The sequence below is a fragment of the Periplaneta americana genome, chromosome 16 (assembly GCF_040183065.1).
Source record: "Periplaneta americana isolate PAMFEO1 chromosome 16, P.americana_PAMFEO1_priV1, whole genome shotgun sequence".
Taxonomy (NCBI): domain Eukaryota; kingdom Metazoa; phylum Arthropoda; class Insecta; order Blattodea; family Blattidae; genus Periplaneta; species Periplaneta americana.
The window spans coordinates 4190698-4206438 of NC_091132.1; the positions used below are offsets into that span (position 1 = coordinate 4190698).

Below are 15741 nucleotides of genomic sequence, written 5' to 3' on the forward strand. Positions count from 1 at the left end.
GGGGTTCCCGCTCATGTTGTTTCCCGCAAATATATTTATTTGGAGTTCCCGTTAATGTTGTTTCCCGCTAATATATTCATTTGGAGTTCCCGCTCATGTTTTTGCCGCAAATATATTTATTTGGAGTTCCCGCTAATGTTGTCTCCCGCTAATACATTCATTTGGTGTTCCCGCTGATGTTGTTTCCCGCACACATTTTTAATTGGGGTTCCCGCTCATGTTGTTTCCCGCAAATATATTTATTTGGAGTTCCCGCTAATGTTGTTTCCCGCTAATACATTCATTTGGAGTTCCCGCTGATGTTGTTTCCCGCACACATTTTTATTTGGAGTTCCCGCTCATGTTGTTTCCTGAAAATAATTTATTTGGAGTTCCCGCTATTGTTTCCCGCAAATACATTAATTTGGAGGTCCCGCTGATGTTTCCCGCACACATTTTTATTTGGAGTTCCCGCTCATGTTGTTTCCCGAAAATATTTTATTTCGAGTTCCCGCTCGTGTTGTTTCCCGCAAATATTTTATTTAGAGTTCCCGCTCATGTTGTTTCCCGCTGATGTTTCCCGCGCGCATTTTTATTTGGGGTTCCCGCTCATGTTGTTTCCCGAAAATATTTTATTTTGAGTTCCCGCTCATGTTTCCCGAAAACATTTTTATTTGGAGTTCCCGCTAATGTTATTTCCCACAGGCATTTTTATTTCGAGTTCCCGCTAATGTTGTTTCCCGCAAATATATTTATTTGGGGTTCCCGCTAATGTTGTTTCCCGCAAATATATTTATTTGGGGTTCCCGCTGATGTTTCCCGCACGCATTTTTATTTGGTGTTCCCGCTCATGTTGTTTCCCGCTGTCATTTTATTTGGAGTTCCCGCTAATGTTGTTTCCCGCAAATATTTTTTATTTTGAGTCCCCGCTTGTTGTTTCCTGCAGTCATTTTATTTGGAGTTCCCGTTCATGTTGTTTCCCGCAAAGATCGTATTTGGAGTCCCCGCTAACGTTGTTTCTCGCAGGCAGTTTATTTCAGGTTTCCGCTCATGATGTTTCCCGCAGTCATTTTATTTGGAGTTCCCGCTAATGTTGTTTCCCGCAAATAGTTTTTATTTGGAGTTCCCGGTAATGTTTCCCGCAAATATTTTTATTTGGGGTTCCCCGTAATGTTGTTTCCCGCACGCATTTTATTTGGAGTTGCCGCTCATGTTGTTTCCCGCAAACATTTTTATTTGGAGTTCCCGCTGTTAACCGCAGGCATTTTCGTTTCGCGTTCCCGATGTTTCCTGCACGCATTTTATTTGGAGTTCCCGATCATGTTCTTCCCGCAAACATTTTTATTTGGAGTTCCCGATGTTTCCGGACGGATTTTTATTTGGAGTTCCTGATCATGTTCTTTCCCGCAAACATTTTTATTTGGAGTTCCCGCTAATGTTGTTTCCCGCAAACATTTTAATTTCAGGTTCCCGCTAATGTTGTTTCCGGCAACCATTTTTATTTCAGGTTCCCGTTAAAGTTGTTCCCCGCAGTCATTTTTATTTGGCGTTCCTGCTAGTGTTGTTTCCCGCACGCATTTTTATTTGGAGTTCCTGCTAATGTTGTTTCCCGCAAACATTTTTATTTCAGGTTCCCGCTAATGTTGTTCCCGGCAACCATTTTTATTTCAGATTCCAGTTAATGTTGTTCCCCGCAGTCATTTTTATTTGGAGTTCCCGCTAATGTTTCCCGCACGAATTTTCATTTGGCGTTCCCGCTAATGTTTCCCGCACGCATTTTTATTTCGAGTTCCCGCTCATGTTGTTTCTCGCAAACATTTTTATTACAAGTTCCCGCTAGTGTTGTTCCCCGCAAACTTTATTTGGCGTTCCCGCTGATGTTTCCAGCAAACATTTTTATTTGTAGTTTCCGCTAATGTTGTTTCCCGCAAACATGTTATTTGGCGTTCCCGCTAATGTTGTTTCCCGCACGCATTTTTATTTGGAGTTCCCGCTCATGTTGTTTCCCGCAAACAATTTTATTACAGGTTCCCGCTAGTGTTGTTCCCCGCAAACTTTATTTGGCGTTCCCGCTGATATTTCCTGCAAACATTTTTATTTGTAGTTTCCGCTAATGTTGTTGCCCGCAAACATTTTTTTGGCGTTCCCGCTAATGTTGTTTCCCGCAAACTTTTCTTTGGCGTTCCCGCTAATGTTGTTTCCCGCAAACATTTTATTGAAAGTTCCCGCTAATGTTGTTTCCCGCAAACATTTTATTTCGGGTTCCCGCTAATGTTGTTTCCCGCAAACTTTTTATTTGGGGTTCCCGCTAATGTTGTTTCCCGCAAACATTTAATTAAAAGTTCCGGCTAATGTTGTTTACCGCAAACATTTTATTAAAAGTTCCCGCTAATGTTGCTTCCCGCAAACATTTTATTTGGGGTTCCTGCTAATGTTTCCCGAAAACATTTTTATTTAACGTTCCCGCTAATGTTGTTTCCCGCAAACATTTTTATTTAACGTTCCCGCTAACGTTGTTCCCCGAACGCATTTCAATTTGGAGTTCCCGATGATGTTCTTTCCCGCAAACATTTTTATTTGGAGTTCACGCTAATGTTGTTCCCGCAAATATTTTTATTTGGAGTTCCCGCTAATGTCGTTTCCCGCACGAATATTTATTTGGCGTTCCCGCTAATGTTGTTTCCTGCACGAATTTTTATTTGGCGTTCCCGCTAATGTTTCCCGCACGCATTTTTATTTGTAGTTTCCGCTCATGTTTCCCGCAAACATTTTTATTTGGGGTTCCCGCTAATGTTTCCCGCACGAATTTTCATTTAGCGTTCCCGCTAATGTTGTTTCCCGCAGTCATTTCATTTGTAGTTCCCGTTAATGTTGTTTCCCGCACGCATTTTTATTTGGAGTTCCCGCTCATATTGTTTCCCGCAAACATGTTTATTTGGAGTTCCCGCTAATACATTCATTTGGCGTTCCCGGTAATGTTTCTCGCAAACATTTTTATTTTACGTTCCCGCTAATGTTCTTTCCCGCAAACATGTTTATTTGCCGTCCCCGCTAATGTTGTTTCCCGCACACATTTTTATTTCAGGTTCCCGCTAATGTTGTTTCCCGCAAATATTTTATTTGGTGTCCCCGCTATTGTTGTTTCCCGCAAACATTTTTATTGGCGTTCCAGCTAATGTTTCCTGCACGCATTTTATTTGGAGTTCCCGCTCATGTTGTTTCCCGCAAACATTTTATTTGGAGTTCCCTGTCATGTTGTTTCCCGCAAACATTTTATTTGGAGTTCCTGCTCATGTTGTTTCCCGCAAATATTTTATTTGGTGTCCCGCTAATGTTGTTTCCCGCAAACATTTTTATTTGCCGTTCCAGCTAATGTTGTTTCCCGCAAATATTTTATTTGGAGTTCCCTCTAATGTTGTTTCCCGCACGCATTTTTATTTGGAGTTCCCGTTAATGTTTTTTCCCGCAGGCATTTTTATTTGGCGTTCCCGCTAATGTTGTTTCCCTCACGCATTTTTATTTGGAGTTCCCATTAATGTTGTTTCCCGCCGGTATTCTTATTTAAGGTTCCCATTAATGTTCTTTTCGCAATAGTTACTTGTGAATGCTCATATTTACATACATTTATTTAACAATATTTCCATTCTTTTCTTGGTTTTCCTTTCCTTTCCCATTTTATTGTGGACTAGTATTTGGTGTACTTTGAATAGGATTTCATCTTAATAAAGATCAAGGAAGTGGTTGTTTCTCTGGATTAACTTCTGTTATTGGAATTGCTGTTATTAAAGATTCTCTTTCAATTTGTATTATTGTTATTATGTGTCTGAGCAATATGAATTCAATAAGATTGTATTCATTTCATTGCTAAATAAAGAATATTTCCTTACCATTCACTCATTTCTTCACTCACAACATTTTTTTGGTTATTGTATCATAGGCTATTCCAAAATATGTATGGCTGTTTGAAAAATAAATATGAGTACTGCTTTCAATCATTACATTGAGTCATTTTACATTAACCTAACCTAACCTGGACTTCAAATGTATTATCTGTCACAATGTTCACACATTCACAGTGTTACAAATTTCTCCTAGCAAATCCTATCGACATGGACGGAAATACTGGAATATTTCAACATATAGGACATAACTGTCAAAACTTAAAAAAGAAATTCTTGAAATCACAACTCTCTAGGCTGGAATGTTCAGAAGTAGCAATCATAAGTATGCTTTTTTTGCTTTAAATTCTCCATATAGTGAGTCTATTATTGTCTTTCTCTCCTCAACATACAAGAGAGATCATACAGAGGAACTGTCCATGGCAAAGCCTACACGCATTCGACTGGGTAATATGATGGCACCTTCACTTCCATGGCACTGCTTCCAGCTGCCACTGCTGACTGACGTGGCCCGTGCAGGGCCCCACAACCAGTCCTTTGTCCTTACTGTCTTCTTCTGGTAATGACAGACACATCTCACTCGAAACATGTTTCATGGAGTACGTCTGAAAGCAAACATCTCATGTTCTAATCTTGAAAATGCATCAAACTAGAAATCAAAAATAATTGTATTAACTTCAGAACTTATCAATTATTGAGTCTTGTTATAAAACAGCAAGGCAAATTATAAATAAGACAAGAAAAACACATTTAAAAAAAAATATAAACAAGGAAAATTGAAATAATTTGATTGTTGCTTTTAATATGAACTAATCAGTTCCATCAAAAGCAGTTATACATGTGTTCATTACGCCCTGTTCCGCCACTGATTGCCCAGCCCAATGAACAGCGACACATTACTATTAAACAGAATGTTGAATGAACTTAAGGAGTGTTTAGGCTGCAGAAGGGGGCAACATGGACTTAGTTTAAGGAGAGTTCCGAAATTGCAGGAAAAGGTTCTAGTTGAAGTAGGCCTACTCAAACTGTATCTATAAACGTGCATACTATGGGAGATCGTTCAGTGTTCTGAAATGAAGAACTATTTGAGGAACCCTTCTACAGATTTTACACCCTGGAGCATGGCAGTTTTGTAGAAAATGTTACATTCGTAAAAGCATTTGACTAAAAAGACTCTATGGAAGATTTTGCTGCCATGAAAGCAAGTCAAGAAGACTTATAAAAGAAAAGGCACTTATTTTTGTAATACTAATGATAGAAATTCATTACAAATTGCAATTTTAAAATTTTTAATTTCAGTAAGATTAAATTCAAGTTACAATCCTTCCCCCCCCCCCCATATAAAATTAATTATTGTTTTACCTCATTATTAATTTACTAATTTTATATATCTTGATTACACAACTTCTAACACTATCACTTAGGGACATACACGGTGGAGGTGAAATAATCTGCAGATTTTCAGAGCGAATAGCTCTTATTGTATGTAATAAAAACTGTAACACCAAACTGATGGAAAGTTCATAATTTTCTCAGACAAAAATGTTTTTCCCAAATGTTTAACTCTCTTATTCGGTAACTATTGCGAGTAGGATCGTGATTTTTGTCCATATGGATAGGAAATCTAACAGAGAATCATTTATCCCTCTGGCGTATTTCAATTGCATAGACGGTTTCCATGTAAATTTAATTTTAAAACCATTAATTTCAAGCCACTGAACGATGCGAGCAGATTGCAAAGTCGTAGCAAGAGAGGGAGGCTGACGTACAGAGATAGACCTGAGTTTAATCTAATCTAATCAAAATTAAATGGCAGAATAAATTTTGTTGTAAATGCATATTTAACAGCTGAATTATTATTTACTTTGGTTCAAGGGTAAAGGGTTTGTTGGTCCAGGGAAATATATATCAATAATAAAGTTCAAGGGTAGCTAATGAGCTTGTTAGTCCAGGCAAATGTACTTCAACAGTAACATTATTCAAGCAATGAGGAGGATGGGCTACTATACAGAATGATTCTCTTATCGATTACATTCAGACACTATAACACATCTGTTCCACATGAGTTTGTACGTTACTTAAAAATTCCAGAGTACTTACTGGCATATTTTAAGTAAGCAAGTAGTCCTACTAATCATATCCGTACTTACTTCTAAGGTTACAGTACTGAAATGTTTCATGACTAGAATGGAAATATTTACTTAAACCCTAGCAGTATTTACCGGTAATACTTTTTTATTCACTACTCCACACGACTAGTGGGCGGTGGGTGAAGTATAGTATTATTGGTACTTTTTGCATAATAGCTAATATCAGTCTTTCTCATGAAAAGTTATTCATACGTACCGGTATGTAATGAATAAACATAAAGGATAAAAAAGTATGAGCAATTTAAAAAGCATTATTAATTATTATAATGCATAATGAAAAAACACTAACTTCAAAAATATAAATATAATTAACCTTAGCACAACAAAATTAGGCCCTACTACTACTTCAGCATCATCCATATGAATCATATACTTCAATTTAATCTACGACCTAACCTATAAAATTAGTACAACTTGTGTATTATTATTCTGTGTTGTATAAGTAAGTCCACACATTTCTAAATACGTATTATAATTTTGTTGTACCGTACCTTAATGATTTGTTACTGCTATTCCTGGAAATTCGCTTCATACTTTTTTCCGTCACTATCCTCTTGACTATCTTCTGTTCTCTATTTAAATTATTAAACAATGTAAGCCTGCTATAAAGTCTAGACACAGACTGTTACGTACTAATAAAATTATCGAGTACAAAGAACAACCACCAAGCCAACAACGACACTCATTTCATTTTTCAATATCCGAAAGCAGATAATGTCTGCTAACAAGTGTTATCATGGCCTCAGAAAATATCTGAAGTCCAACTTGCTGTTCAGAAAAACTAAAGTTACGATGTATAAAGTATCGTATTAATAAGACAAGTATTAACATATGGTGTTGAGACTTGACATTATCGATATCTGATGACAGGCAACTTGGCATATTTGAAAGAAGGATCCTGAGACATATTTTTGGGCCAGTGGCAGAAAATGGGATCTGGAGAAGGAGATATAATGATGAATTATATAACTTACATAGGGTGTTTCCGAGGTGGTGTTACAAACTTTCAGGGATGATGCTGAAGGGCACATGTATCAATTTGAGATAAGGAACCCTGGTTCGGAAATGGCCAAGTCGAAAGTTACAAGCAAAAATAGTTGTGTGGAAATGAAATAATTTTATTCCTCTGTACACCTTATTTATGTGTATTTATCTGTTCATCTTACACATACTGTATTCATCTGACGTTGTTTACGTTGTCTACTTACAGTATTCCATTCAGTGCGCTGTCTGAGGGGTGGGGACAGGAAACTACACTAAAGCAATGCAGATAGCGTAATGTGTAACGGACATGGTCGGTCCTGATATGCACGTCTGTAGACAGCAGTGTATGTGTACAAGTTGCAGTGTCCAGTCGAGCAGTCCTAGTGAAATGGAGGAGTACACGAGAGCGGAATAAACAGATCTGATTTTCGAATACAGATGAGCCAATGGGAACAGTAGACAAGCTCACAGAATGTATCGGACCAAGTACTCACGTAGGAGACATCCGGCCCATATCATTTTTCCACGACTGTTCCAAAAGTTAAGGGAAGGAGGGCACGTGGTGCCAAATTACAATTCCATTTCCACACAATTATTTTTGCTTATAACTTTCGACTCAGTCATTTCCGGACCATGGTTCCTTATCTCAAATTGATACATGTGCCCTTCCCCATCATCCCTGAAAGTTTGTAACACCACCTCGTAAACACCCTGTATAATGAACCAGACATTGTTAGATGTAGGGTATAAAGATCAGAAGGCTGGAGTGGGCAGGTCATGTACTTCGTGCCAATGACGGAATGATAAAGAGGATATTTAATGCAGGTCAGAAGGGACAGGAAAGCTGAAAGACCTAGGTTAAGATGGGAAGAAGGTGTGAGAGAGGATGTAAAGATAATTGGAATTAAGAACTGGAGGAACTCTGCACTAAACAGAGAAGAATGGGCAAAACTTCTTCAGAAGGCCAAGGCCCACAGAGGGATGTCGTGCCAGTGATGATGATATGATGATTAGTTAATGTTTGTTTTTATGAAGCTTGTACTGTGAATAGGGGCGTGGCTTCAAGAAGCTTTGAAGTGAGTAACAGTTGATCCATTCCTTTTGCATTTTTCACAGGACCGGTGAGGTGAGTTCAGTATAATACACTGGCAGACAAAAAATTTGGGACATTTGAATTTTGCGTTGTATTTATTATGTCACCGATATGTTTTAAATGGAGATTAATTTAATTATACGATTATAAACGTAACATAGACTGAAAATGAAAATGATTATGACTTCATATCACCAACAATTACCAACAATAACATCACAACAGCTGTGAGACTGAAGCCGGATGGTCTATGGCGTGTCCTTGGCATCAAACCCTTTGATTTGATTACCTGGTTGGGTTTTTCCGAGGCTTTCCCGAACCAAAAGGCAAATGCCAGGTAATATTTTGGCGAATCCTCGGACCTGACCTCATCTCACTACCTTTTCGCCAAAATGTTGTAAAAAATTGCACAAAATTGTAAAAATTATAGAAAATTACTAAATTGTAAAACTATAAAAATTAGTAAAAACTGTAAATGTAATATTGTAAAATTTTGACTTGTTCCACACCTTAAAGCTTCATTGCTCATGTAAGATTTTTGGATTAAAATAAATGAATGAACAATCTAGATTTGAACAAAATTTTGCTTATGCAGAGTGTGACAACAATGGGAATTATTGTTGGTAATTGTTGGTGTTATGAAGTCATGTTCATTTTCTTTTTTTTGTACAGTAGGATTATAATCTTATTAATCACTATTCAAAACATATTGGTGACCTATTAAATACATTTACAAAGTAAAATTCAAGTGTCCCAAATTTTTTGTCCATCAGTGTACTATCTGTGAAGACATCGCCTCAAAAGGATTCATATCTACGACATGCTGGTTGGAACTAGAAATACTGAAATACCTGGAATGAACTATTTGGAAACTTTTCCATTAGACCTCCAGAACCTGAAAACTATTGCGCTGTTAGTCATAAAGGATAACTTCAAATTTAGAAGAATCAATGTTGTAAAATTTAAAATTCTTTTCTATTCCTTTAGGCACTTTCTACAAGTGTTGAATCTTTGAGCTAGTTATCTGTACCGGTAATCTTTAATTTAAGGTTTTAAAACATAAATTGATATACATTATTACTCTTCATTGTTATCAAAATCGTTCAGAATAATTGTATGTATATGTTATTTTGTAGTCTGTCTTTGTAAATAGCCTAGAAAGTGTTAAATAAAATTATTATTATTATTACACAGTGTATTAATTGCATTCAGATTAGGTACGGCACTATATTTCAAACTAAACGTGATAAATAAAAGTCCCTTGCTACTAGAAAGTACCTGTTCGTCGTAGCTCCACTTTTGTCGACCAAGACCGCTGCATGCCATTATCCTGACTTTGGGGTGCCGGGTGGAATGGTCCCTCTCAGGGGCGTCGAGACACACCGACTCATCAGTCATCACAGCGCCCGACGGAGTCATCACGAACATCTGCAGGATGTTCATCTCCACCGTGCAGGTGGACACAGTTGCAGACCCCATGGGCTGGTTCAGGCTGCCCTTCCCCACCGGCTTCTGCAGACAGCCTCCAGATTGCCGGCTCCGAATCTGAAAGAGACAAGAACAGAACAACTCAGCAGGACAGGCAATACTGTGTTTACATATCACACAGCATGCTGAAGAAATGTGCAGTATGGTATAGACCAGTGGTGGGCAAAATGAAAGCAACCCACAAGACAGGATTCAAATGGCAACTACATACTGTGGGAGGGGTTGCACTCTACAGTGCAGTGACAGATTTACAGACAGATGCGCCACTACACTCCTACCTACTATATGTAATTAGAATAGTCCATTCACGTGATATTTAATTAATCATTTTTCAAAGCAATTTCTTAGAAATTGGGGTTTATATCTGTGCATGCTATTTTCAGTTGCGCAAGGAGATGAGCATCGCTTAAGCGGGATCTGTGGCTGGACTTTATAAATTTAATTCTAGAAAACAGCTGTTCGCACTGGTAGGTTGATGAATACATACCGTCATTTCCCATAACTATGGTCCACGATACAACCATTCAAAGATCATTGTAGAAGTAACATAGACCGTTCGTAGATAGCTGCAGTGACTTGAATTCAAACTACAGTACAGCAAGAATATAGATAAACGACGTACTACGTTATGGAGTACAAAACTGGAATAGTTGTACCGTGGACAATAGTTATGTTGCAGGACAATAGTTATGGGAAATGACGGTACTCTTTATTTTTTAAGCAAACTGTCTAAGCAGTGGATATGTAGTACTGGACATCTTTTAAAAATTTTAGCCCCCAGTAGACCTTCACATTCTGCTTTCAAGAAGCCATCATTCCGCAAATCCAGTACCTCTAACTGCAATTCTGGGATAACATCTTCAATTTAAACATGAAAAGGAGTGGCAAAAATATTGAAATCTTTCTTCATCCTTTGAAAATCACTGAATCTGTGTTCTTTGAACTCGTATAACAGGTGATCTATTTTAAGAATGCACATATTTAAGTTCGCGTCCTGAATATTTGTAACTGATCCTAAACATGAGAAATGAAAGAACCGCCTTTCTTGTAAGTGTGATTTCCTCTTGATTCATACGATTCTGCGAAAAACATTGTATCACTAATGAAGCTCCGAAGTACAGCAATCCAGTATAATCCGCCATGCACACGCGCAGTATTTTCATGGAGTGGGGGAAAGGGAAGGTAGGGGTAAGTTTGATGCTTCGCTGAGCTCTGACATCACTGCGGCAATGCCGCAGGAATGCCCACCATTGGTATATACCATTAATAAGACTGGTAAAATGTGAATTTAATTACAACAAACACAAACAACCCATCAAAAGAAACCTCATTTAAGACATCATGGAACTCCACAAAAGCCAACTGGAATATTTTTAAAATCTTCTTGGAAAAAAAATCCCAATAAAAGAGTGACTTCTGCCAGCATCCAGATAAGATTTGTAACATCATTAATAAAATTATATTACAATGTGCAAAAAATTTTATCTCTGATGGGAAAGTTCAACATCACAAATGCTTCTGGTCCGAAAGTTTTGAAGGATTAAAGCAAAAACAGGAAATCCTTTACAACATATCTGGACAAACTAGTACAGTAGAAGATGCTAACAGCATGGGGAAAACGATTAGCTGTTCTCACACAAGCTATAATCCATGCCAAAATACCGAAGAGAAAGCCTTCCTACACACAAGTTCCTAGCCAATTTGCAAAATAAGAACTCACGACCGAAGAAGAAACCAATGTGTGTTAACATTTGATGCCAATATAGCCAATGTCTTTGCAACATTCTACAGTTACGACCAAAATAAAAATAACTATACAAGGAAAATATCAATGATAATTAAGAAAGAAATAGGCTTATAAAGATCAAAACAGAACATGACAAACACTTTACATAAAATATTCTATGAACTGTTGAGTAACCACGAACTGAACTTTGCAATAAACCAGTTATGAACTAAGAAATCACCAGGAGAAGACAATTGAGTTTTTTAAACATAATTATGCGAGCTCAGGTTAAAAGAAAATGTTAGTATTATTATTTAACAAAATTTGGGAGACCAGCCAAGAGACATCTCATGGAAAGTTGTAGTGATATCAATCCTAAAGAAATATAAAGACTTTAGGAATATTAGGTAGAATCACTTTTAAAGAAAATAGTGAAATAACTAATTTCTTATCGGAGAAGAAAGTTATAGATAGGGTATTGTATTCCACAAGCCTCAATTCTTGGATTCAATTCTATTTTTATATATTATATAAACGATTTAGAGTCATACATCAGTCATGGGGAAACAACTTTCTTTACACATGATACTAGCAGGCCTATTATATTAGAATAAGATATTAATAACATATGATTGCTTATAGAAAATTCAATAAATCAACTAGTGGAATTGTTTTAGAGAAACAGATTGATAAAATCAATACCAGGAAAGCATAGTCACTTCTTTTCATCATACACAAAACAATAACAACTCAATGGTATGAAGACCTGTTTTGACTAAAAACAACATATATCGAGGAGCCAGTTAAATCTTTATGTTGCTGTGAAAAATTCAATTAACAACACTCTAATTTTAACTTACAGTAGGTATAAAACATCGTTAACAGAACTTGGAATAATTTCAATGATTCTTGGATTTTTTACAAAATGGCTTTTAAGGAACCTGAAGGTTCATTGCCGCCCTCACATAAGCCCGCCAGCGGTCCCTATCCTGTGCAAGATTAATCCAGTCTCTATCAACATACCCCACCTCCCTCAAATCCATTTTAATATTATCCTCCCATCTACGTCTCGGCCTCCCTAAAGGTCTTTTTCCCTCCGGTCTCCCAACTAACACTCCATATGCATTTCTGGATTCGCCCATACGTGCTACATGCCCTGCCCATCTCAAACGTCTGGATTTAATGTTCCTAATTATGTCAGGTGAAGAATACAATGCGTGCAGTTCTGTGTTGTGTAACTTTCTCCATTCTCCTGTAACTTCATCCCGCTTAGCCCCAAATATTTTCCTAAGCACCTTATTCTCAAACACCCTGAACCTATGTTCCTCTCTCAGAGTGAGAGTCCAAGTTTCACAACCATACAGAACAACCGGTAATATAACTGTTTTATAAATTCTAACTTTCAGATTTTTCGACAGCAGACTGGATGATAAGAGCTTCTCAACCGAATAATAACACGCATTTCCCATATTTATTCTCTTGGATTTTTTACAGCAACATTAAACTTTAAAATGCAGGTTTCTCACAACTTTAAATGCAGTGTTGTTTCCGTTTTGATATATGGCTAGATGAACATTTAAAATGGTCTGTACATCTACAGGAACTAGGGAAAAAATTAAGTAAAATATATTTTGCTTTGCAACTACTAATAAGAGCGTTATCTATTGAATCTGTTCGCACATTGTACTTTGTATACTTTCACTCTGTCCTAACATATTATGGTATAATTTTGGGGTAATCCACTTAATGCAATCCAAATATTTAAACTACAAAAGAGAGCTTTAGGGCCACACTCAAATATCTCAAACTATTAATTGCAGGCCAATCTTCAAAAAAACTTAGCAACCCCTACCTTGTATTTATATTCATGAAACTTTAAATGTTACAAGTTAGTAAAGCTTGAATAACTTTCCTTAAAATTTAGACAAACATCAGCACAACATATAGTACATTATGCAACGAGCCTATAATGATAGTAATTAAGACGCGAGGATGTTTATGAAACTCGCTTGCGCTCGTTTCATAATTTTCATACGAGTGTCTTAATTACCATTATAGGCAAGTTTCATACGACTTTTTATGCTCGACCATATTTCTAACTTGAAATTATTCATAAGTATTCATGTAATTCTTATGTGACTGGGGAGCGAACTGACCTTGTGCAATCTCGTAAATTGTGAGATGTGCGCAGACACGAAAGTATTGATTTTTTCCGGTCAATGAATGTCGACGACCTTGTTATAATCTAGATAGTTAAACTTGATATAACCTTGAAATTGAATTCGACATTGAAAAACGAAATGACAAATTGAATTTATTTGAATATTATTTACAATTAAAGCTAATTATTATAGTAACAGAACATAACCTTCTGCGACAGTATTGGATTTCCAGCCTGTGTGACGTTTTGCTAGTAGTCTTTCGATTGCATATCCGAGAATAATCGAAAACCTGAACTTTAATGAATAGGTGTACTTTAATGAGGTCCATTAAAGGACTGCTACCAGGTGTGTAATTACTACATTTCGGTATGGTCGAGCATAAAGAAATAAAGATAATATTTTTATTGAAGCTTTTAAGACAAAATTATACAAAAATAGTTTCATTCATGCTGGTCTTCAAATGTATAATAGCCTACCAAGTTACTATCTTAAAGAAATATCTGCACATCAAAAATTGAAGAAAGTTCTTTACAAGGTATTAATTGAAACCGGAAACTGTTTGTACAGTGTGGACGAATTTATTGAATATTGCCATAACTGACTAGAAAAGAGAGCCTTACTTCAAAAAATCTACTTCCTCTTTTCCAGGTCCTGACTTCAAGGTGGACTGTCCTCTCATGAAGGATGTGTTGGTTCAAATTGACTCCCCTATCCGAACTGTTACATTAAGTGTAAATTAATGCTTTATTGAGTGTTAAATCTGTTCTTGTGATTCTTATTTAATTTTGAAATTATTTGTAATTTATATTGACATTTTTTGTATGTTACATTTTAGTCCTAGTATGTTGTATTTCAGTGATGTCCCATATCATGTATATGTGATCATTTGGACGCAATAAACGAAAATGAATGTGAACTAGTCTATAGATAAATTTCTCTTACAAAAACTACAGAACGAATGGTAACTACAAGACTGAATTATATCTAGACACCAATAGTACCCTTGCAAGTGAAGAAGCAAGATTCATGCAGCAATTTATCGAGAGAAGGAACATTTCAACGGCTGTGTCTGTTGATTTAAAATCTGCTTATGACCTGTTACGGAAAGAAAGTGTTATCCTAAAATTATATCACAGATTGAATAAAGTCTAACATAGTAAACTGGGCTGAAGACTGTAAAATCCGTTACATATGGTAACATTTTTTTCAATTATGTGTGAAAAAATGGGAGTATAAGGGTACAGTGCATCAGTTATTTATAGATTTCAAAAAGGCATATGACTCGGTTAAGAGAGAAGTTTTATATGACATTCTTATTGAATTTGGTATTCCCAAGAAACTAGTTCGATTAATTAAAATGTGTCTCAGTGAAACGTACAGCAGAGTCCATATATGTCAGTTTCTGTCAGATGCGTTTCCAATTCACTGCGGGCTAAAGCAAGGAGATGCACTATCACCTTTACTCTTTTACTTTACTCTAAAGTATGCCATTAGGAAAGTCCAGGATAACAGAGAGGGTTTGGAATTGAACGGGTTACATCAGCTGCTTGTCTGTGTCGATGACGTGAATATGTTAGCAGAAAATCCACAAATGCTTAGGGAAAACACGGGAATTTTACTGGAAGCAAGTAAAGAGATAGGTTTGGAAGTAAACCCCGAAAAGACAAAGTATATGATTATGTCTCGTGACCAGAATATTGTACGAAATGGAAATATAAAAATTGGAAATTTATCTTTTGAAGAGGTGGAAAAATTCAAATATCTTGGAGCAACAGTAACAAATATAAATGATACTCGGGAGGAAATTAAACACAGAATAAATATGGGAAATGCCTGTTATTATTCGGCTGAGAAGTTTTTATCATCCAGTCTGCTGTCAAAAAATCTGAAAGTTAGAATTTATAAAACAGTTATATTACCGGTTTTTCTTTATGGTTGTGAAACTTGGACTCTCACTTTGAGAGAGGAACAGAGATTAAGGGTGTTTGAGAATAAGGTGCTTAGGAAGATATTTGGGGCTAAGAGGGATGAAGTTACAGGAGAATGGAGAAAGTTACACAACACAGAACTGCACGCATTGTATTCTTCACCTGACATAATTAGGAACATTAAATCCAGAAGTTTGAGATGGGCAGGGCATGTAGCACGTATGGGCGAATCCAGAAATGCATATAAAGTGTTCGTTGGGAGGCCGGAGGGAAAAAGACCTTTAGGGAGGCCGAGACGTAGAGGGGAAGATAATATTAAAATGGATTTGAGA

The 15741-nt window shown here is 36.7% G+C and overlaps 1 protein-coding gene across 2 annotated transcripts in view; it reads right to left on the minus strand.

The window, feature by feature from the left end:
• Nucleotides 1-3752: 3752 nt before the first annotated feature.
• The window catches only part of LOC138716411 (polypeptide N-acetylgalactosaminyltransferase 1-like), a 101690-nt gene continuing 89701 nt past the window's right edge, over nt 3753-15741 (minus strand). For both annotated transcript variants that reach the window (XM_069849477.1, XM_069849478.1), the window contains 2 exons: nt 9384-9650; nt 3753-4483 (listed from right to left, as the gene is read on the minus strand). In XM_069849477.1, coding sequence (XP_069705578.1) covers nt 4343-4483; nt 9384-9650 — 408 coding nt within the window. In that variant the 3' untranslated portion in view covers nt 3753-4342. The remainder of the gene's footprint in view (nt 4484-9383; nt 9651-15741) is intronic.